The sequence below is a fragment of the Argentina anserina genome, chromosome 4, assembly GCF_933775445.1.
Source record: "Argentina anserina chromosome 4, drPotAnse1.1, whole genome shotgun sequence".
NCBI classification, from domain to species: Eukaryota; Viridiplantae; Streptophyta; class Magnoliopsida; order Rosales; family Rosaceae; genus Argentina; species Argentina anserina.
Genome location: NC_065875.1, coordinates 26,145,616 through 26,159,374, shown reverse-complemented (window position 1 = coordinate 26,159,374; position 13,759 = coordinate 26,145,616). Strand labels below are relative to the sequence as shown.

General features: G+C 40.4%; 4 protein-coding genes and 1 pseudogene across 4 annotated transcripts in view; 2 read left to right on the top strand and 3 right to left on the bottom strand.

Moving 5' to 3' along the window:
- LOC126791313 (21 kDa protein-like) overlaps positions 1-13,759 on the bottom strand; it is a 114,250-nt gene that overhangs the window by 73,317 nt on the left and 27,174 nt on the right. The window lies entirely within an intron of this gene.
- On the bottom strand, positions 415-3,418 carry LOC126791318 (protein RGF1 INDUCIBLE TRANSCRIPTION FACTOR 1-like). Its single transcript, XM_050517756.1, has 5 exons — positions 3,370-3,418; positions 1,748-1,924; positions 1,585-1,659; positions 1,080-1,244; positions 415-964 (listed from the first exon to the last, which is right to left on the bottom strand). Exons 2-5 carry the CDS (start codon positions 1,886-1,888, stop codon positions 797-799), a joined length of 549 nt encoding a protein of 182 aa, XP_050373713.1. The 5' UTR covers positions 1,889-1,924; positions 3,370-3,418; the 3' UTR covers positions 415-796.
- On the top strand, positions 5,038-6,299 carry LOC126791305 (1-aminocyclopropane-1-carboxylate oxidase homolog 4-like). Its single transcript, XM_050517742.1, is given in 3 exon segments — positions 5,038-5,823; positions 5,825-5,908; positions 5,980-6,299. Coding segments are annotated over 3 exon segments (1,083 nt in total). The 5' UTR covers positions 5,038-5,076; the 3' UTR covers positions 6,232-6,299.
- LOC126791296 (zinc finger protein VAR3, chloroplastic-like) lies at positions 6,906-9,346 on the bottom strand. The gene is made up of 6 exons (XM_050517730.1): positions 8,909-9,346; positions 8,559-8,676; positions 8,042-8,385; positions 7,828-7,959; positions 7,650-7,748; positions 6,906-7,524 (listed from the first exon to the last, which is right to left on the bottom strand). The coding sequence occupies exons 1-6, from the start codon at positions 9,313-9,315 to the stop codon at positions 7,023-7,025; spliced, it is 1,602 nt and encodes a 533-aa protein (XP_050373687.1). The 5' UTR covers positions 9,316-9,346; the 3' UTR covers positions 6,906-7,022.
- Positions 11,215-12,923, top strand: LOC126791321 (1-aminocyclopropane-1-carboxylate oxidase homolog 5-like; annotated as a pseudogene).

Below are 13,759 nucleotides of genomic sequence, written 5' to 3'. Positions count from 1 at the left end.
GACATCGGAATTTGTCTTTCTAATATGGGAGTATTCAATCGCGATCGGATTTTTTTTAATTATTTATTTATTTTATAATAGAGGTGTCGTAGTGAATTAGTGATAGATGGTCATAGCATGGTACATAGTTTTTCCGGATTAAAACTTGTATGTGTTCTATATATAATTATTCATGATTCTTTAACATTGGCGACACAATTTTACTTCAAGTAATCAATTGTAAAATACAGACGAGAGCCTAAATTCCAGATTATAAGAGCCTAGACTCCAGATTATAACTACATGGTCGTCTGGTTTACAAATAGCTAGTAATGAAATAACGTAGCTACCAATATACTCATACCATACCTGATACAAGTGTATATGGTACAACGTTATTGAGTAAATGTCTTGTGTGTTGATAAATTTGAAGAATCTGAGAGAAGATGAAGAAAAAAACATTGACCATGACTTCTATTTTTTTTTTTTATAATTACTTTAACAAGACAGTAGACTTCAATCAAACACATGCAGCAGACTCAGCCTAGCAAGCAGCCCCCAGGGAACCAAGTCTTGTTGGAGCTACAAAACCCAGAAAGTAGTACCTTCACAAGGTAGCCAAAGGACTGAAAGGAGTACATGCACAGGCCTTTTCTTCAACAAAAGAGAAATCAGTCCATGCTCGCCGCTATCAGACCGGCGAAGGAAAATCACAGACAAAAATTCAGATTTTCAGAACATTGTGTTCATGGATATAATTCCAATGTTTTTCAACCTCTTCTTGTTTTCAATTTTTCATGAATGGTTACTTTCCTGATCAGAACATTGGGGATCTTATAGGGACTCCTTTTCTCCTTAACTTTGGCCTTTTGTTAATTGATACTTTCAGATTTCTATTACCTCCATTTTTCTCCTTATTATCTTCAAAACCATGATCACCACATGTGGCTTTTCTCTGGCATTCGTTTCCATGAATTGCTAAAACCTGTCAACCAATTAATTGATGTCAAATTAATAAGCAACAAACACATACTGATCAGTGTTATCAGACAATAATTGAGAAAGGAGAAGAAAATTCAGAATCCGATATATAAATCGACCTTGCAGGCTACACTGCAATAGAGGGAATTGTCTTGCAAATTCTTGTAGCAGATGGTACACATATACTCTCTTAATTTAGTATTATAATTATGTTGTTGCTGTTGCTGATGTGGTTGATGCCTTTGCTTCAAGAAAACCACTTTGGCTTTGTTTGTGTGATAAGTCTGTAAACAATAAACTCAATGTTTACATAAATCAGTGTCATTGAACCCTCATGTCTTGTTGACGAAACAAAATACGCATACACATGTAATAGAGTCAGATCGATCAGTTAACAGTTGCATAACATCTACAAATGTTTTCCAAGTCACCTAATATCTGTCATCTTCGGAAAAATTAGTTGCATTTCTACATTTGCTTTAGGATGAAGCTAAAGGTAAACAGCTAGCTTAACAAGCATTATTTTGTTCCAAGTGTTTAATAGTGAGATTCTGCAGGTTTTGAGCAGAAACATATATGGCTGTGTATAAAAGTGAAAACAACGACATCAGTAGTTTGTCAAACCTGTATGCCAGAACAGTTGAAGAGCTTGCACAAGTCTCGGCGGTTAATCACATCACTGTAAATATATCTCCGAATCTGAGGATATGTAACCCAAAAATCAGGTTATTCATATGTGGGCTAGATCACTTCAGGCTAGGAGGGTTCAAAAACAAACACCACATACCTTAACATGCTTGTGAAACATGTGCTGGGCAAGACAGTTCAGACATATAGGCTGAAGACAATCAATACAGAAATGATCTAAATATTTCCCTTTTGAGTCCAAGTGATCAATGCAAGCCTTGAAGAATTCTGTGCTGTACATAATTTTTAGCCATTGTGGTACCACCGTGTGATTCTTCTGTAAAACCATGCACAAAACAAATTATACTAAAAGAAGCAGACAGTAAACTAAAACAGAAGGAAATGATAGATATAAACTCAAGAAATGTATCTACTTCAGTTTTGGTGCATCCAAGATGCTGGACTGTATGGTCTCTCTCAGTCTCAGTGCTTCTCTTATTAGAAACTTTCATGTTGATGTAAACGTATCTTTCAACATGCCACTGTTCATAAGTTTCCCTAAACTCCCACACAACTTTATAGCCCCACTTCGATCACACTCCAAATATATAGAGTGAGAGAGAGGGAGAATTTAATTGTTAGACACTATATAGGTTGGGCTAGCTGCAAATGACGGTTAACTTCACAGGTCGAGAGACTGGTGTGATGAAGTTACTGCCATTACAGAATCAAAAGAATGGCATGCCCTCTAGGGGGAGACCTGTCTGCCGATGACATAGCTATGTACAACAAACAAACCTGCTGCAGTTAATTATTTGCACCAAAATGAGCACTTGACACAGTTATATGAGACAACACTCTTCATTCATTTCCAAATGGTATATTATACTTTCTTCAGTATCTTGTTGGGTAATAAAATAAATAAACCCACCTCACCCAACCCTTCAGTCTTTCATTTCGACCAAACCCATACACAGTCACTAAACACCTGTACCTTTAGGGAATACAGTGGGATTTTTCTTAATAACTGACCGACAAGTGACAACTGATGCAGCTTGAACAGGAGCATATATACTATCATAACAGTACCATTGATATGATGAGAGATACATATTACAGTTGGAATATTTATCGGTCTATTCCCAAAACGTTGATTCCTATTAACTCAAGGCAGACGTTAGGGGAATTAGTACTGTAGGAGTTTATTTCTTCCGCAAGAAAGGACAGAATCTATAAGGATCATTGATGACCAGGATCTGACTAGAAGAACTATTACATCCTACATTCCTACATATAAACGATGTGACTGGTGATCAACAAGAATGATGATCAAGGCATCAACCAAGTACAAAGGTGTCCCATCTATGGAGATCAAGGTATGTCACCCTCACATATTAATGAAGGAAATCACTACGTAACAGCATCAACCTCACCAAACCTAAAAGTAAAACTTGAAGAAGGCCTGGGCCACTGGTAAATTTTAGAGGGTAACCATCACTACCATGAACAAAATCCGATTCATCAATATCTGAAATTCCTATCCCTACAGCTTTAACTCTCATTTATCAACTCCATCAACCTCTCCCGTTTTTCTTCGAAATCTTTGTCCACGGCTTTGCCGAGAGTTCAGGTAACCTACGCAATTTAGACTGTAATCTTTTCTTCTTGAACACTCAATTCAACCACTCTTGGCCTTATCAACTTCTCACTTAAATATCTAAAAACAAACATAGAAGATAACAGACGACTCGCTTCACTGTGGAAAATGGCGGCAAATAGTACCTTGATCGGCGAACAGGGCTACGACCGAGCCGGCGAAGTGAAGCAATTCGATGATTCAAAACTGGGAGTTAAAGGCCTCGTCGACTCGGGTCTCTCCTCCATTCCTAGGATCTTCATCCACCCGCCCGAGACGTTAAACCAACTCCGGCCCACGGCCCGACCCGGCTCCCAGCCGGTCATCCCCAACTTCGGATTCTTCCAGATCACTGACCACGGAATTCCGATGGCGGTCATGGAGCGGACCATCGCCGCCGTCAAGGCCTTCCACGAGCAGCCGGCGGTGGCCAAGGCGCGGTTCTAAGCTGTAGTGAAGTTATATTGATGGTTCAGACTTAAGACCTTGTGAAATCTTCTGAATTTATATGCCCATGTTACTTGATTTCGAGTTAAACAGGCCGGGTCATTGTACTAATATTATGTAACCAATCTAGTTTATGTTACTAGTCATTATCAGAAATTATCAGATTACAGTCATTACATGTTCAATTTTCCATATATTCCTCTATTGTGGATTCTGAGAGACTTCGGCTTACCTCCTGCAATCCGGAAGTCTACGAATCTAGCTACAAGTCTTATGTAATGAGTTTTGGCGACTACAATCATCACTCTACCACAATGGCTGGCTCATGGTCACCAACAATTGCTCGACGTCCACAGTACGTCAACCTTCGTCTTCACGCGGCTATACGTATGCTGTCTCACATACACCTCTCAATTAAGCTGCAGGAGCTGCTTACCAAACAAAATAGATATGAAGACTTGAAGAATGAAGATGAATATATACTACTTGTATCTCAAGGCTCAATTAGCTTTCTGTCTCACTTACAAGCCCGTTAGTTGAAATATTGAACAATGCATAGTATTTATCACAGTAAATACAGGTTCACTAAACCATGAAGCAGATGCCAAAATAACTTGCATCTTCTTCATCAGCGCTGTAGCCGCTTCTTGATCGAGTTGACAACGTTCCTATCTCCCCGAGCATGCATTTATCAACGGCTACGTGACCTCACTAATCATAATGTTTTTTGAAAGGTGTTCATTAATAAAAGCCCAAGAGAGCTGTTACATACGCGTCCGCTATCACGTATTTCAAGATAGACAAACACTCAAAATACCCCAAGAGCAAACCGCGGTACATAAAAGAAGCCACATATTCAAAATTCCCCCATTAACAAACAAGACAAGAGCACCATTTAAATGCGAAATTCCTAACGCAGGAAACATGAGAAAGACCCAGAACAAGCCAAAAGAAATCGAAACAAAACAAAAAAAATAGAGTTCAAACCAACAAAATAAAAACAAAACGAAAAAATAAAAACAAAAAACCAGCAAACAAAATCTTAAACTTTCTCCTTACCCTTAGAACTAGGGCTTGGAGTCTTCACTAATCACAATGTTAATCAGTACATCACACTTAATAGTATTTCATAATTACGTAGGAGCATCGACCACATAAGAATTGAAATGAATCGCAAGTACTGTCGACGTCTGAATGACTTGGACCGCAAGGTTCTTAAGTTTAGCGAGAACACGTACAGTTAACAATTCAACACTCTCCCACCTCCCAAGTAATTAACCATGAACAGAACAGTGGATGATTATTAAATTAATAAACAGGTTCTTAATAAATTAATCTCTCTCAAGTCTTAACCAGGACTCCAGGAGTCTCCTTCAGAGCTCAATTAAAACTTAATCTGAAAATTAATGAAAATGGCGACAAATAGTACCTTGATCGGCGAACAGGGCTACGATCGTGCCCACCAAGTTAAACAATTCGACGACTCCAAGCTCGGAGTCAAAGGCCTCGTCGACTCGGGCCTCTCCTCCATCCCCCGAATCTTTATCCACCCGCCCGAAACACTACACCAACTCCAACCCACGACCCGACCAATTCCCACCATCGACCTCTCCGATCGCCGCTCCGCCCTCGTTGACCGAATCAGCGCCGCCTGCCGGAAGTTCGGTTTCTTCCGGATCACCAATCACGGCATACCGCCGGCGGTTCTTGACCGTACGATCGCCGCCGTCAAGGCCTTCCACGAGCAGCCGGCGGAGGTCAGAGCGCAGTTCTACGGCAGAGAGATGACCAACGGCGTGTCGTATTTCTCCAACCTCGACCTGTACACTTCCAGAGCCGCCAGCTGGAGCGACACGCTCCAGATGAGGCTCGCCCCTATCTTCCCGGACGACGTCCCGGAGATTTGCAGGGAGGAAATCGCGGCGTGGAATAAGGAGATCCAACGGCTGGGAGAGGAGCTGCTGGGTCTGGTCAGTCAAGGGCTGGGATTGCCTTCGGAGAAGCTCAAGGGGCTGACGTGTCTGGAAGGGAGGGCGATGGTTGGTAACTACTACCCGCCCTGCCCGCAACCTGACCTGACCACAGGGCTGACATCACACAGTGACCCGGGAGTGTTGACCGTGCTGCTTGAGGATCACGTCGGTGGTTTGGACTTTGGAGGTTAAGCACGGTGGTGCTTGGGTGGATGTGGAGCCCGTCCCTGGTGCTCTTGTGATCAATGTTGGTGATTTACTCCAGGTAAAATTAAATGCATATTACTAGTTACTGTTCGAGTTTAAGTTACTAAATTAACAGAGCTGGTAGTTCAGATTATGTCAAATGAGGAATACAAAAGCGTGGATCACCGGGTGTTGGCGAATCCACACCACGAGCCTCGGGTCTCAATAGCCGTGTTTTTGAACCCGAGCAATAGAGAGGGGGTGTTCGGTCCATTGCCGGAGCTGGTCTCGCCGGAGAAGCCAGCTCTCTACAAAGAGTTTAAGTTCTCGGAGTTCATGATGAGGTTCTTTACGAAAGGATTGGATGGCAAGTCCTTGGTAAATTATTATAAGCTGCAGTGAAGTAAAAGAGCTTGGGTATCTCTACTGTACTTGATTGAAGTTAATAAGATGGTCAGTTGGTAACACTATTAAGCAGTTGTATCCAGTTAATCAAGTTTATGCTAGTAATTACAACTAGGGAACAATGGCAAGTGTTTTGCGTGCATACTAGTAACCAACTTGTGCATATCAGACCCGAACAACAATAACCGAACAAGTCCCACCATTGATATCGAGTGATCTCCCAGCTCCGGAAGCATTAAATTAAGCGTCATATCTCTATGGAGTACACGACTATTCCAAAGGTACTTGGTCGGTGAATGGTTATGAATAAGACTGAGCATCAACTGGGTACGACGACTGAAGGAGCATGCATATCAACAGCTGCCCTCACAAAGCATAACGTCAATCAGCACATCAGTGTTTCATAACGTGAAGCATCGACCTCACCAAACTCCCTTGTCCCTACGACCTACTAGTCAGTGACTGCCTCATAACTTCTTAAGGAATGCGTCGCAAGTGCCGACGTAACGCAAGGTTCTAAAATTTAGAGAACATAGTTAACAGTTCAACACTCTCCCAACTCCCAAGTGATTATGACGATCAATTTAGAGTTACCATCAACAGTAGCTGATCATTATAAAACGAGGGCTACAGTATTACAGTGGCTATGAAGCCAGCTCTCTACAAATAATTTTAAGCTTCCGAATTCATAATGAGGTTCTTCAACAAAGAGTTGAATGGCAGATCTTTGGTAAATTACTTTAAGTTGCAGTGAGGAAGTAAAACAGCTTTGATGGAATCAGTTAGAATTAGATGGAAGCCTCTGTTTCCATCTTTCTAACCCCAAACCAGTCGGCCATTTCTTCATCATCTGTAGAATCAGAAAGCAATACTCTTCTCACGGTACTGGTAGACCTGAGTTCATCATCACTAGCTATATCTACTGCGCCTCCTTTGTTCTTCTCTAACATCTTCAACTTCCATTTGTCCCTCTTTTGTGGATTCTGAGACAGTTCAGTCTTACCTCCTACAATCGGAAAGTCTACAAATCTAGATTTCTTATCTGATGAGTTTTGGTGACTACAATCATCATTCTCTGCAACCACAAATCTCCACCTGCCTGCACCTCTGATTTGACCATGTCTACCTTGTCCGGAGTTGGATCGATCATTGACATCAATGTCACCAAAACTCACTCTATTACTCCTATGGTAGCCTCCATCTTCACGTACAGGTTCAGCACAAGTGTTGGGCCTTTTGTGATCACATTTTAAGCATAGCATGTTTTTCCTAAAATTGACGTAATTGCAGCTGCACAAAATGTATTTTCCATTATATACAAAAGAAGAGGAAAACAGCAACCTTTTCGTAGTGGAGCATTGATTTCCATGCAAAATGATTGAATGCAAATGGCAATTAATTCATGAAATACTCACGAGTCGCACTCCCACTCTCCAGGATTTAGCTCTCGCTTGGGTGGCTTCTCTTTGCACTGCAAGCATCTACCATTCTTGGCGAAATTTAGGAAGTTGCATCTATAATCATATAAAAAAGAAAATTAACTAAATATCTTCTTAAGAAATGAAGCCACATGTTGAGGAAGTAACCCATTACTTCTCACATATCCAGTCCCCCTTCTTCAATGGAAGATGATCCTGATCCTCCCTTAGTTTTGCCAGTCTCTCTTGGAACAGACCATCACAACGTAAGCACTTAACGTTTCTGGCAAAGTTTAGAAAGTTGCATCTGCCAAAGCACGAATAAAAGTCAAGTATGCCAACATACTATCATAACTAAGTAACCAACAAGAAACCATCTGTCAACTTACTTGGGACATATCCAGTCGCCTTGCTTCATTGGAACGTTTAAGTTGCATTTTTCTTGTGGCACTGCATTATTTTGTGAGGTTTCAACCCTTTTTAAAGTCGTGCTCTCTGGGAGATTGGCATCAAGCTTCTCAGTGCTATACTCCACCATCTCTTTCAATAATCTTCTCACTGACTCTTTGACCTTTCTATTTAGAGATGCCTTGTTCCCAACTGTCTCAGTACGGGGATCAAGCCCATGCGTCAACAAGAATCGCATGACATCCACAGTACGCCCACCCTCATCTTCACGGGCCTTCACATATGCTCTCTCACAATCGCCTCTCAAACTGCAGGAGCTGCACACCTGCCCAAATTTTTGTTCATATTAGACATGACGATAAATCCTACTTGTATCTCAAGCCTTACACTCTCACAAGTCACTTAGATGAATAACTGAATACTAAATATTTTCCACATTCGAATAGCATATTGGTTCACTCAACCTTGAAGAAAATACTCTGTGACGAAAACACTTACATCTCCTTCATCAATGCCGACATGCGCCCTTAGCCGCTTTCCTGAGTTGACAACCTTCCTATCTATGCTTAGGCATCCATACCCTGCAATAATCTGGACATCTTTTCTCGACAACAACCTGGTCACAACAAAAAAACAATTGGACTAAGGCTTAGTACCATCTCATAACTACTAATTACAAATCGAAACATGCCAAGCTATCCTACTCATTTCTAACCTTTTTGTTAAGTTCAAACACCCCCAATTTAACACATTCTAAACCAATTCATCAATGCAGATAGTTTCAAATACAATTGAATCAAAATTCGGAAACTAAAATTGCAATTCATGACCCTGAATTACATGATTACCTCAGCAAACCGGACCGGTCCCTAGCAAAGTTAAGGCAAGCGGTCCGAATACGGTTGGACTCCTTCGGGCCAACTTGGCCATTTCGAAACGGGTTTTCCTCTCCTTGAAAATAGCCTCTCCTCAGCAAAAGCTCCATCAGGTCCACCCATTCCCGCCACGGATGCGAAATCTGGACCGCACAATCCTCCACGTTGGCCGACCCAGACGGCTCGTCGGAGTCCGAGGCCGAGAGCAACTCATTTGATGACCGGAGCTCTTGAAGTTGATTGACTACGAATTGGAGCTTGGGATTAGGAGCTAGGGTTTTACTGGAGGTGTGGAATTGAGAAATGGGTATCAGAGATTTGGGGCTTTTGAGGAGGATAGGGTAGAGAATTGCATGGCTGGTTTTGAGAAGCTTGTGCATTTGAAAAGCGGTCTGATTTGAGCCGCGCGGTTTTTGGCGGAAAAAGACTGCGAATTTGTGACTGAAGCTTTTGAGGTGCCGAACGGAATAATATGAGAGCTTTTTCGTTTGGGCTTGACTGGTGCAGGCCTTCGGGCCCCAAAACAGAAGCGACCCGGAAAGTGGTTTATGTGATCGAATTGATTGTAATTTTTCATAAATAAGACACGTATCTCTCACCCATTCTATATCCAATTCAAATTTCCCCAAAATGAAAGGACAGCAGAGAGAAATCACTAGTACTAAGTTGACCACCACACAGGTCCGTCAAGTATCGTTAAGCCATCTCTAATCCATAGCGCTATTTTGTAATATCTCGACTACATTGTGACACACTAAATCAGTACTATTTATTAATGTGACATTAGCCGTTTTCAACTCAAGTGTGCTACAATATAGACCTTTAATATTTTTTAACGTGGTTAGTATCTTTAAATTTCTATATTATCATTTGATTACAACTTTATTTTTATAAATGATAAATTTAATAAATATATTGTGAAAAGTATTAAAACTTCAAATTTTATTTCATAAAAATTAAAATTACATGAAATTTAACTAATTTAAGTTACATAAATAATAGTTTCACAAAATACTAGTAATCATGATCATTTGATGTATCGGTTGGTATTTCCGGATAATAGGCATCATCGAAAAATATTCGTTCTATTTTAAATTATTGCTATATTTGTCACTTTTATTTGTAATTTAGTTAAAAATTATTAGTTTTAATAAGTTATTAATGTTTGTCCGTTCATTAAAAATTATTAGTATTATATCAATAGTACGTGTTACAACATATTTAATGAGTTATTACACTAGAAAATACAAATTTAATTCAAGTTTAATATTGTTGTATATTATTTCAACCAAGAAAAATGTAATTTCTTTTTCAAATAATTAAATATATATATTCACTAAACAATATTATTATGTATTTTTAAAATTATTCACTAAAACAAAAGATAAAAAATAATTTTTGAGACAGGACCCACATGTGCTCGTGTGTCACAAAAGTGTGCTAGAAGTAGCCTGAAATGACTATTTATGACCATTTCGGACTAATTCTGGCACACTAACACATTAACCAATCAGTTAGAGACAAAGTGTGCCAATTGTGGCACAATAGCCCATGGGTTGTAGATGGTCTTGGTAGCAAAAATAAATCTGCATATGAGTCAAAGTCTACTATATAAATATATGAGGTTTTTCTTAGATAGATAATGAGGTTTCATATATAAATATATTAATTAATTTCCTTAGATCCGAGAACAAGACAGCTGAAACTTGGTTTTCATTTCAGGTTTGGTCCACTTAGATATTATACTTTTTATGGATCATAATGTATAGATGTGTGGCAGCTTTTTGTGCAATAATAGAAACTAAAATTTGATTCTATAATCGTCACCATTCAGGCATTCACATAAAGGAGAAATTGTTCAAATTAATACTAAAAATTGAAGAAAGTGGGCAATATAAAATGAAAGTTGCAAAATTTAAAGTTTTAAACACAAGCCAGTGACGATGTAACTGTAACTCTGTAAGAGTGGTAAGACAATATGTTTACATGTAAAACATGTTCATTTACTTCATTTTGCATTTTGCATGTTTTACTCATCAGACTTTACAGTACGTTGTTTGAATTATAAGCCTAAACCCTAGAACACGTCATTTCTCGAAAATTCTTGCATGGTATAACATGAGCCTTAATTTAAATTAAATATAAAAAAATTAACTGACGGTGTTATGCAAGTGCGTAACACTCGCTGTTAGCAGATATGTGGTGAACTGCTTGTGGCTTAGGATCATAAAACGAAGATAGCATCATCTCAAAGATAGAGATCAGAAAACAACAGAAAGGAAATGGTGGCAAATAGTACCTTATTTGGTTCTGATAGAGCCCTAGAAGTGAAGCAAGTCGAAGATTCCAAGCTCGGAGTCAAAGGCCTCTACGACTCGGGTCAGTCGGGTGTCTCCTCCATCCCTCGGATCTTTATCCACCCGTCCGAAACCTTACAGCAATTGAACCGAACGGCTCTACCCGATGCCCAACCAATCATCCCCACCATCGACCTCTCTGGCCTTCACTCTGATCGCCACTCCGCCATCGTCGATCGAGTCAATGCCGCGTACGCGTGCCGCAGGTTTGGTTCTTCCAGATCATAAACCATGGCATACCTTCCGCAGTTATGGACCGCACCATCGCCGCCATCAAGGCGTTACATGAGCAGCCGGTGGAGGTCAGAGCGCAGTTCTACCGTAGAGGGAGGGGCCTCGGCATGTCGTATTTCTCCAACGTGGACCTATTCACGGCCAAAGTTGCCAGCTGGAGCGACACGCTTCGAGTGAGGCTCGGCCCCGTGATGGCGGCCGACGACGTCCCGAAAGTTTGTAGAGACGAAATCGTTGCATGGAACCGGGAGATCGAACGTCTAGGAGAGGAGCTGCTAGGGCTGGTGAGTGAAGGTCTGGGACTGCCATCGCAGAAGCTGAAGGAGATGACGTGTCTGGAAGCTAGGGTGATGGGGGGACACTACTATCCGCCATGCATGCAGCCTGATCTAACTGTAGGGCTTGCTTCTCCCAGGATTGTTGTCCAAGCTGCTTCAAGATCACATTGGTGGGTTGCAGGTTAAGCGCGGTGATGCTTGTGTTGGCGTGAATCACGGAGGGGATTGTGGGATAGTGGATTGTGGGATAGTAAGTGATGTTTTCTCATTATATATATAGGACATCAATATGTATAGATTCATTAAGAAAGTTTAATATAGTTTTCAACATGGTATCAGAGTGGGTCCCTCTCCAGTCGCGCATCCAATCTTTCGTGGGCCCGAGTTGTGTGTCACTTTGTCATGTCATAGGAGGATTTCCGATTGGATGACCACTAAGTGTCGTTGGTTACTGGACCTTAGTTTCTTTCATCCCAGTATGTGGGATGTTAATCTGTCACGTGCAGACCTAAAAATTAGGTTGCACGTGAGGGGGCGTGTTGGAGAGTAGAGATCCCACATCTAAGAAGTGACAAAGAAAATAAAGCTTATAAGTGGGTGGATAATAACCAATTGTACCGAGGCCTTTTGTGATTAAAACCCAACACCTGTGAGGTGGTTAAGTTGGGACAATATCGGTACAGTTGGTCCACGAGCCACGCTTGTTGCTGTTTAACAGCTTGGGTCGATGTGAAACTTGTCCCCGGTGCTCTTGTGATCAACATTGGCGATTTACTCCAGGTAAAATTTAAACCACGTTAATGATGATTCGTTTGGGTTTTATTCGCGGATTTACTAAGACAGTTGTTTATAATGTGTAATAATCAGATTATTTCGAACGAGGAATACAAAAGCGTGGATCACCGGGTGTTGGCAAATACAAACCATGAGCCGCGTGTCTCGGTCGCTGTGTTTTTGAATCCGAGCAATAGAGAGGGCATGTTTGGTCCGCTGCCGGAGCTGGTATCGCTGGAAAAGCCAGCTCTCTACAAAGAATTTAAGTTTTCGGAATTCCCTAAGAGGTTCTTCGAGAAAGAATTGAATGGCAAATCCTTGGTTAATTACTTTAAGCTGCAGTGAAGTGAAGTTATTTTAACTATTTCAATTCTCATGTATTCAAAGCTTCTTTTGGTTGCGGAAAGTTCCTTTATCTTACCCATGTGGAAAAGAATGGAAAATGAAATAAAATGATGTATTGGCCATCGATCTATCACATTATTCACATACTGTATATTAAGTTATTAACCACTAGCCAGATCCTTGCTGAAGTACATTATGATCCCCGATAACCTGAGCAGATTAATTATATGTACGTGTTTGAACACATCATATATATATATATATATATTAATCATCCAAAGCTGAACTTTCAGTCAATATATTTGTAATAAGATTATTAGTGCTCACATACAAAACAGGCAAGTGTGAAAAGTCCAATGGAAGGAAAAAGAGATCCAATATTCATGTAAATACAGATATAGATGGTCAGAATGTCTTTAAGAGGTTGAAATAGAGCAGATTTGGTATCGAACTGAAACTGCAAATTAAGGCTACAGATCCCATATCTGGACCAATCAGTTGATTCTTCAACTGGCTAATTTGCAGAAAGGCCTGATCGTTAAGTTCGTTTGAGATTTTATAATGGTGATTAAGTGACTGGGTTTTATATTTTGTTTCTCATATTAAATTACATTTCTAGATCCTATAATTATGCCATTGTTCCGGGAGAATTACTATTCTACCCTTATGTGTGTCTTAGCCTAATAGGTTTCCTGTTAGGAGATAGATTAGCATCTCCGTAATAGATTAGGACTCCGAATCCTACGGGATTGTGGTTTTGTAATGCATATATAGGCCCCCATATCATTTAATAATACACAATTATTTCATCTGAAACACGTTATCAGCACGTTGCT

Bases quoted from the DNA above. Each gene is read 5' to 3' on its own strand.
- LOC126791318 (XM_050517756.1), bottom strand. From the start codon at position 1,888: ATGTACAGCACAGAATTCTTCAAGGCTTGCATTGATCACTTGGACTCA. The intron at 1,660-1,747 runs GTATGTGGTGTT...ACATATCCTCAG, and splicing joins TGTTTCACAAGCATGTTAAG to ATTCGGAGATATATTTACAG. The intron at 965-1,079 runs GTCGATTTATAT...ATTGGTTGACAG, and splicing joins ATTGCAGTGTAGCCTGCAAG to GTTTTAGCAATTCATGGAAA.
- LOC126791296 (XM_050517730.1), bottom strand. From the start codon at position 9,315: ATGCACAAGCTTCTCAAAACCAGCCATGCAATTCTCTACCCTATCCTC. The intron at 8,386-8,558 runs GTAAGTGTTTTC...AAATTTGGGCAG, and splicing joins TCGGCATTGATGAAGGAGAT to GTGTGCAGCTCCTGCAGTTT. The intron at 7,960-8,041 runs GTAAGTTGACAG...GTGCTTTGGCAG, and splicing joins GGCGACTGGATATGTCCCAA to ATGCAACTTTCTAAACTTTG.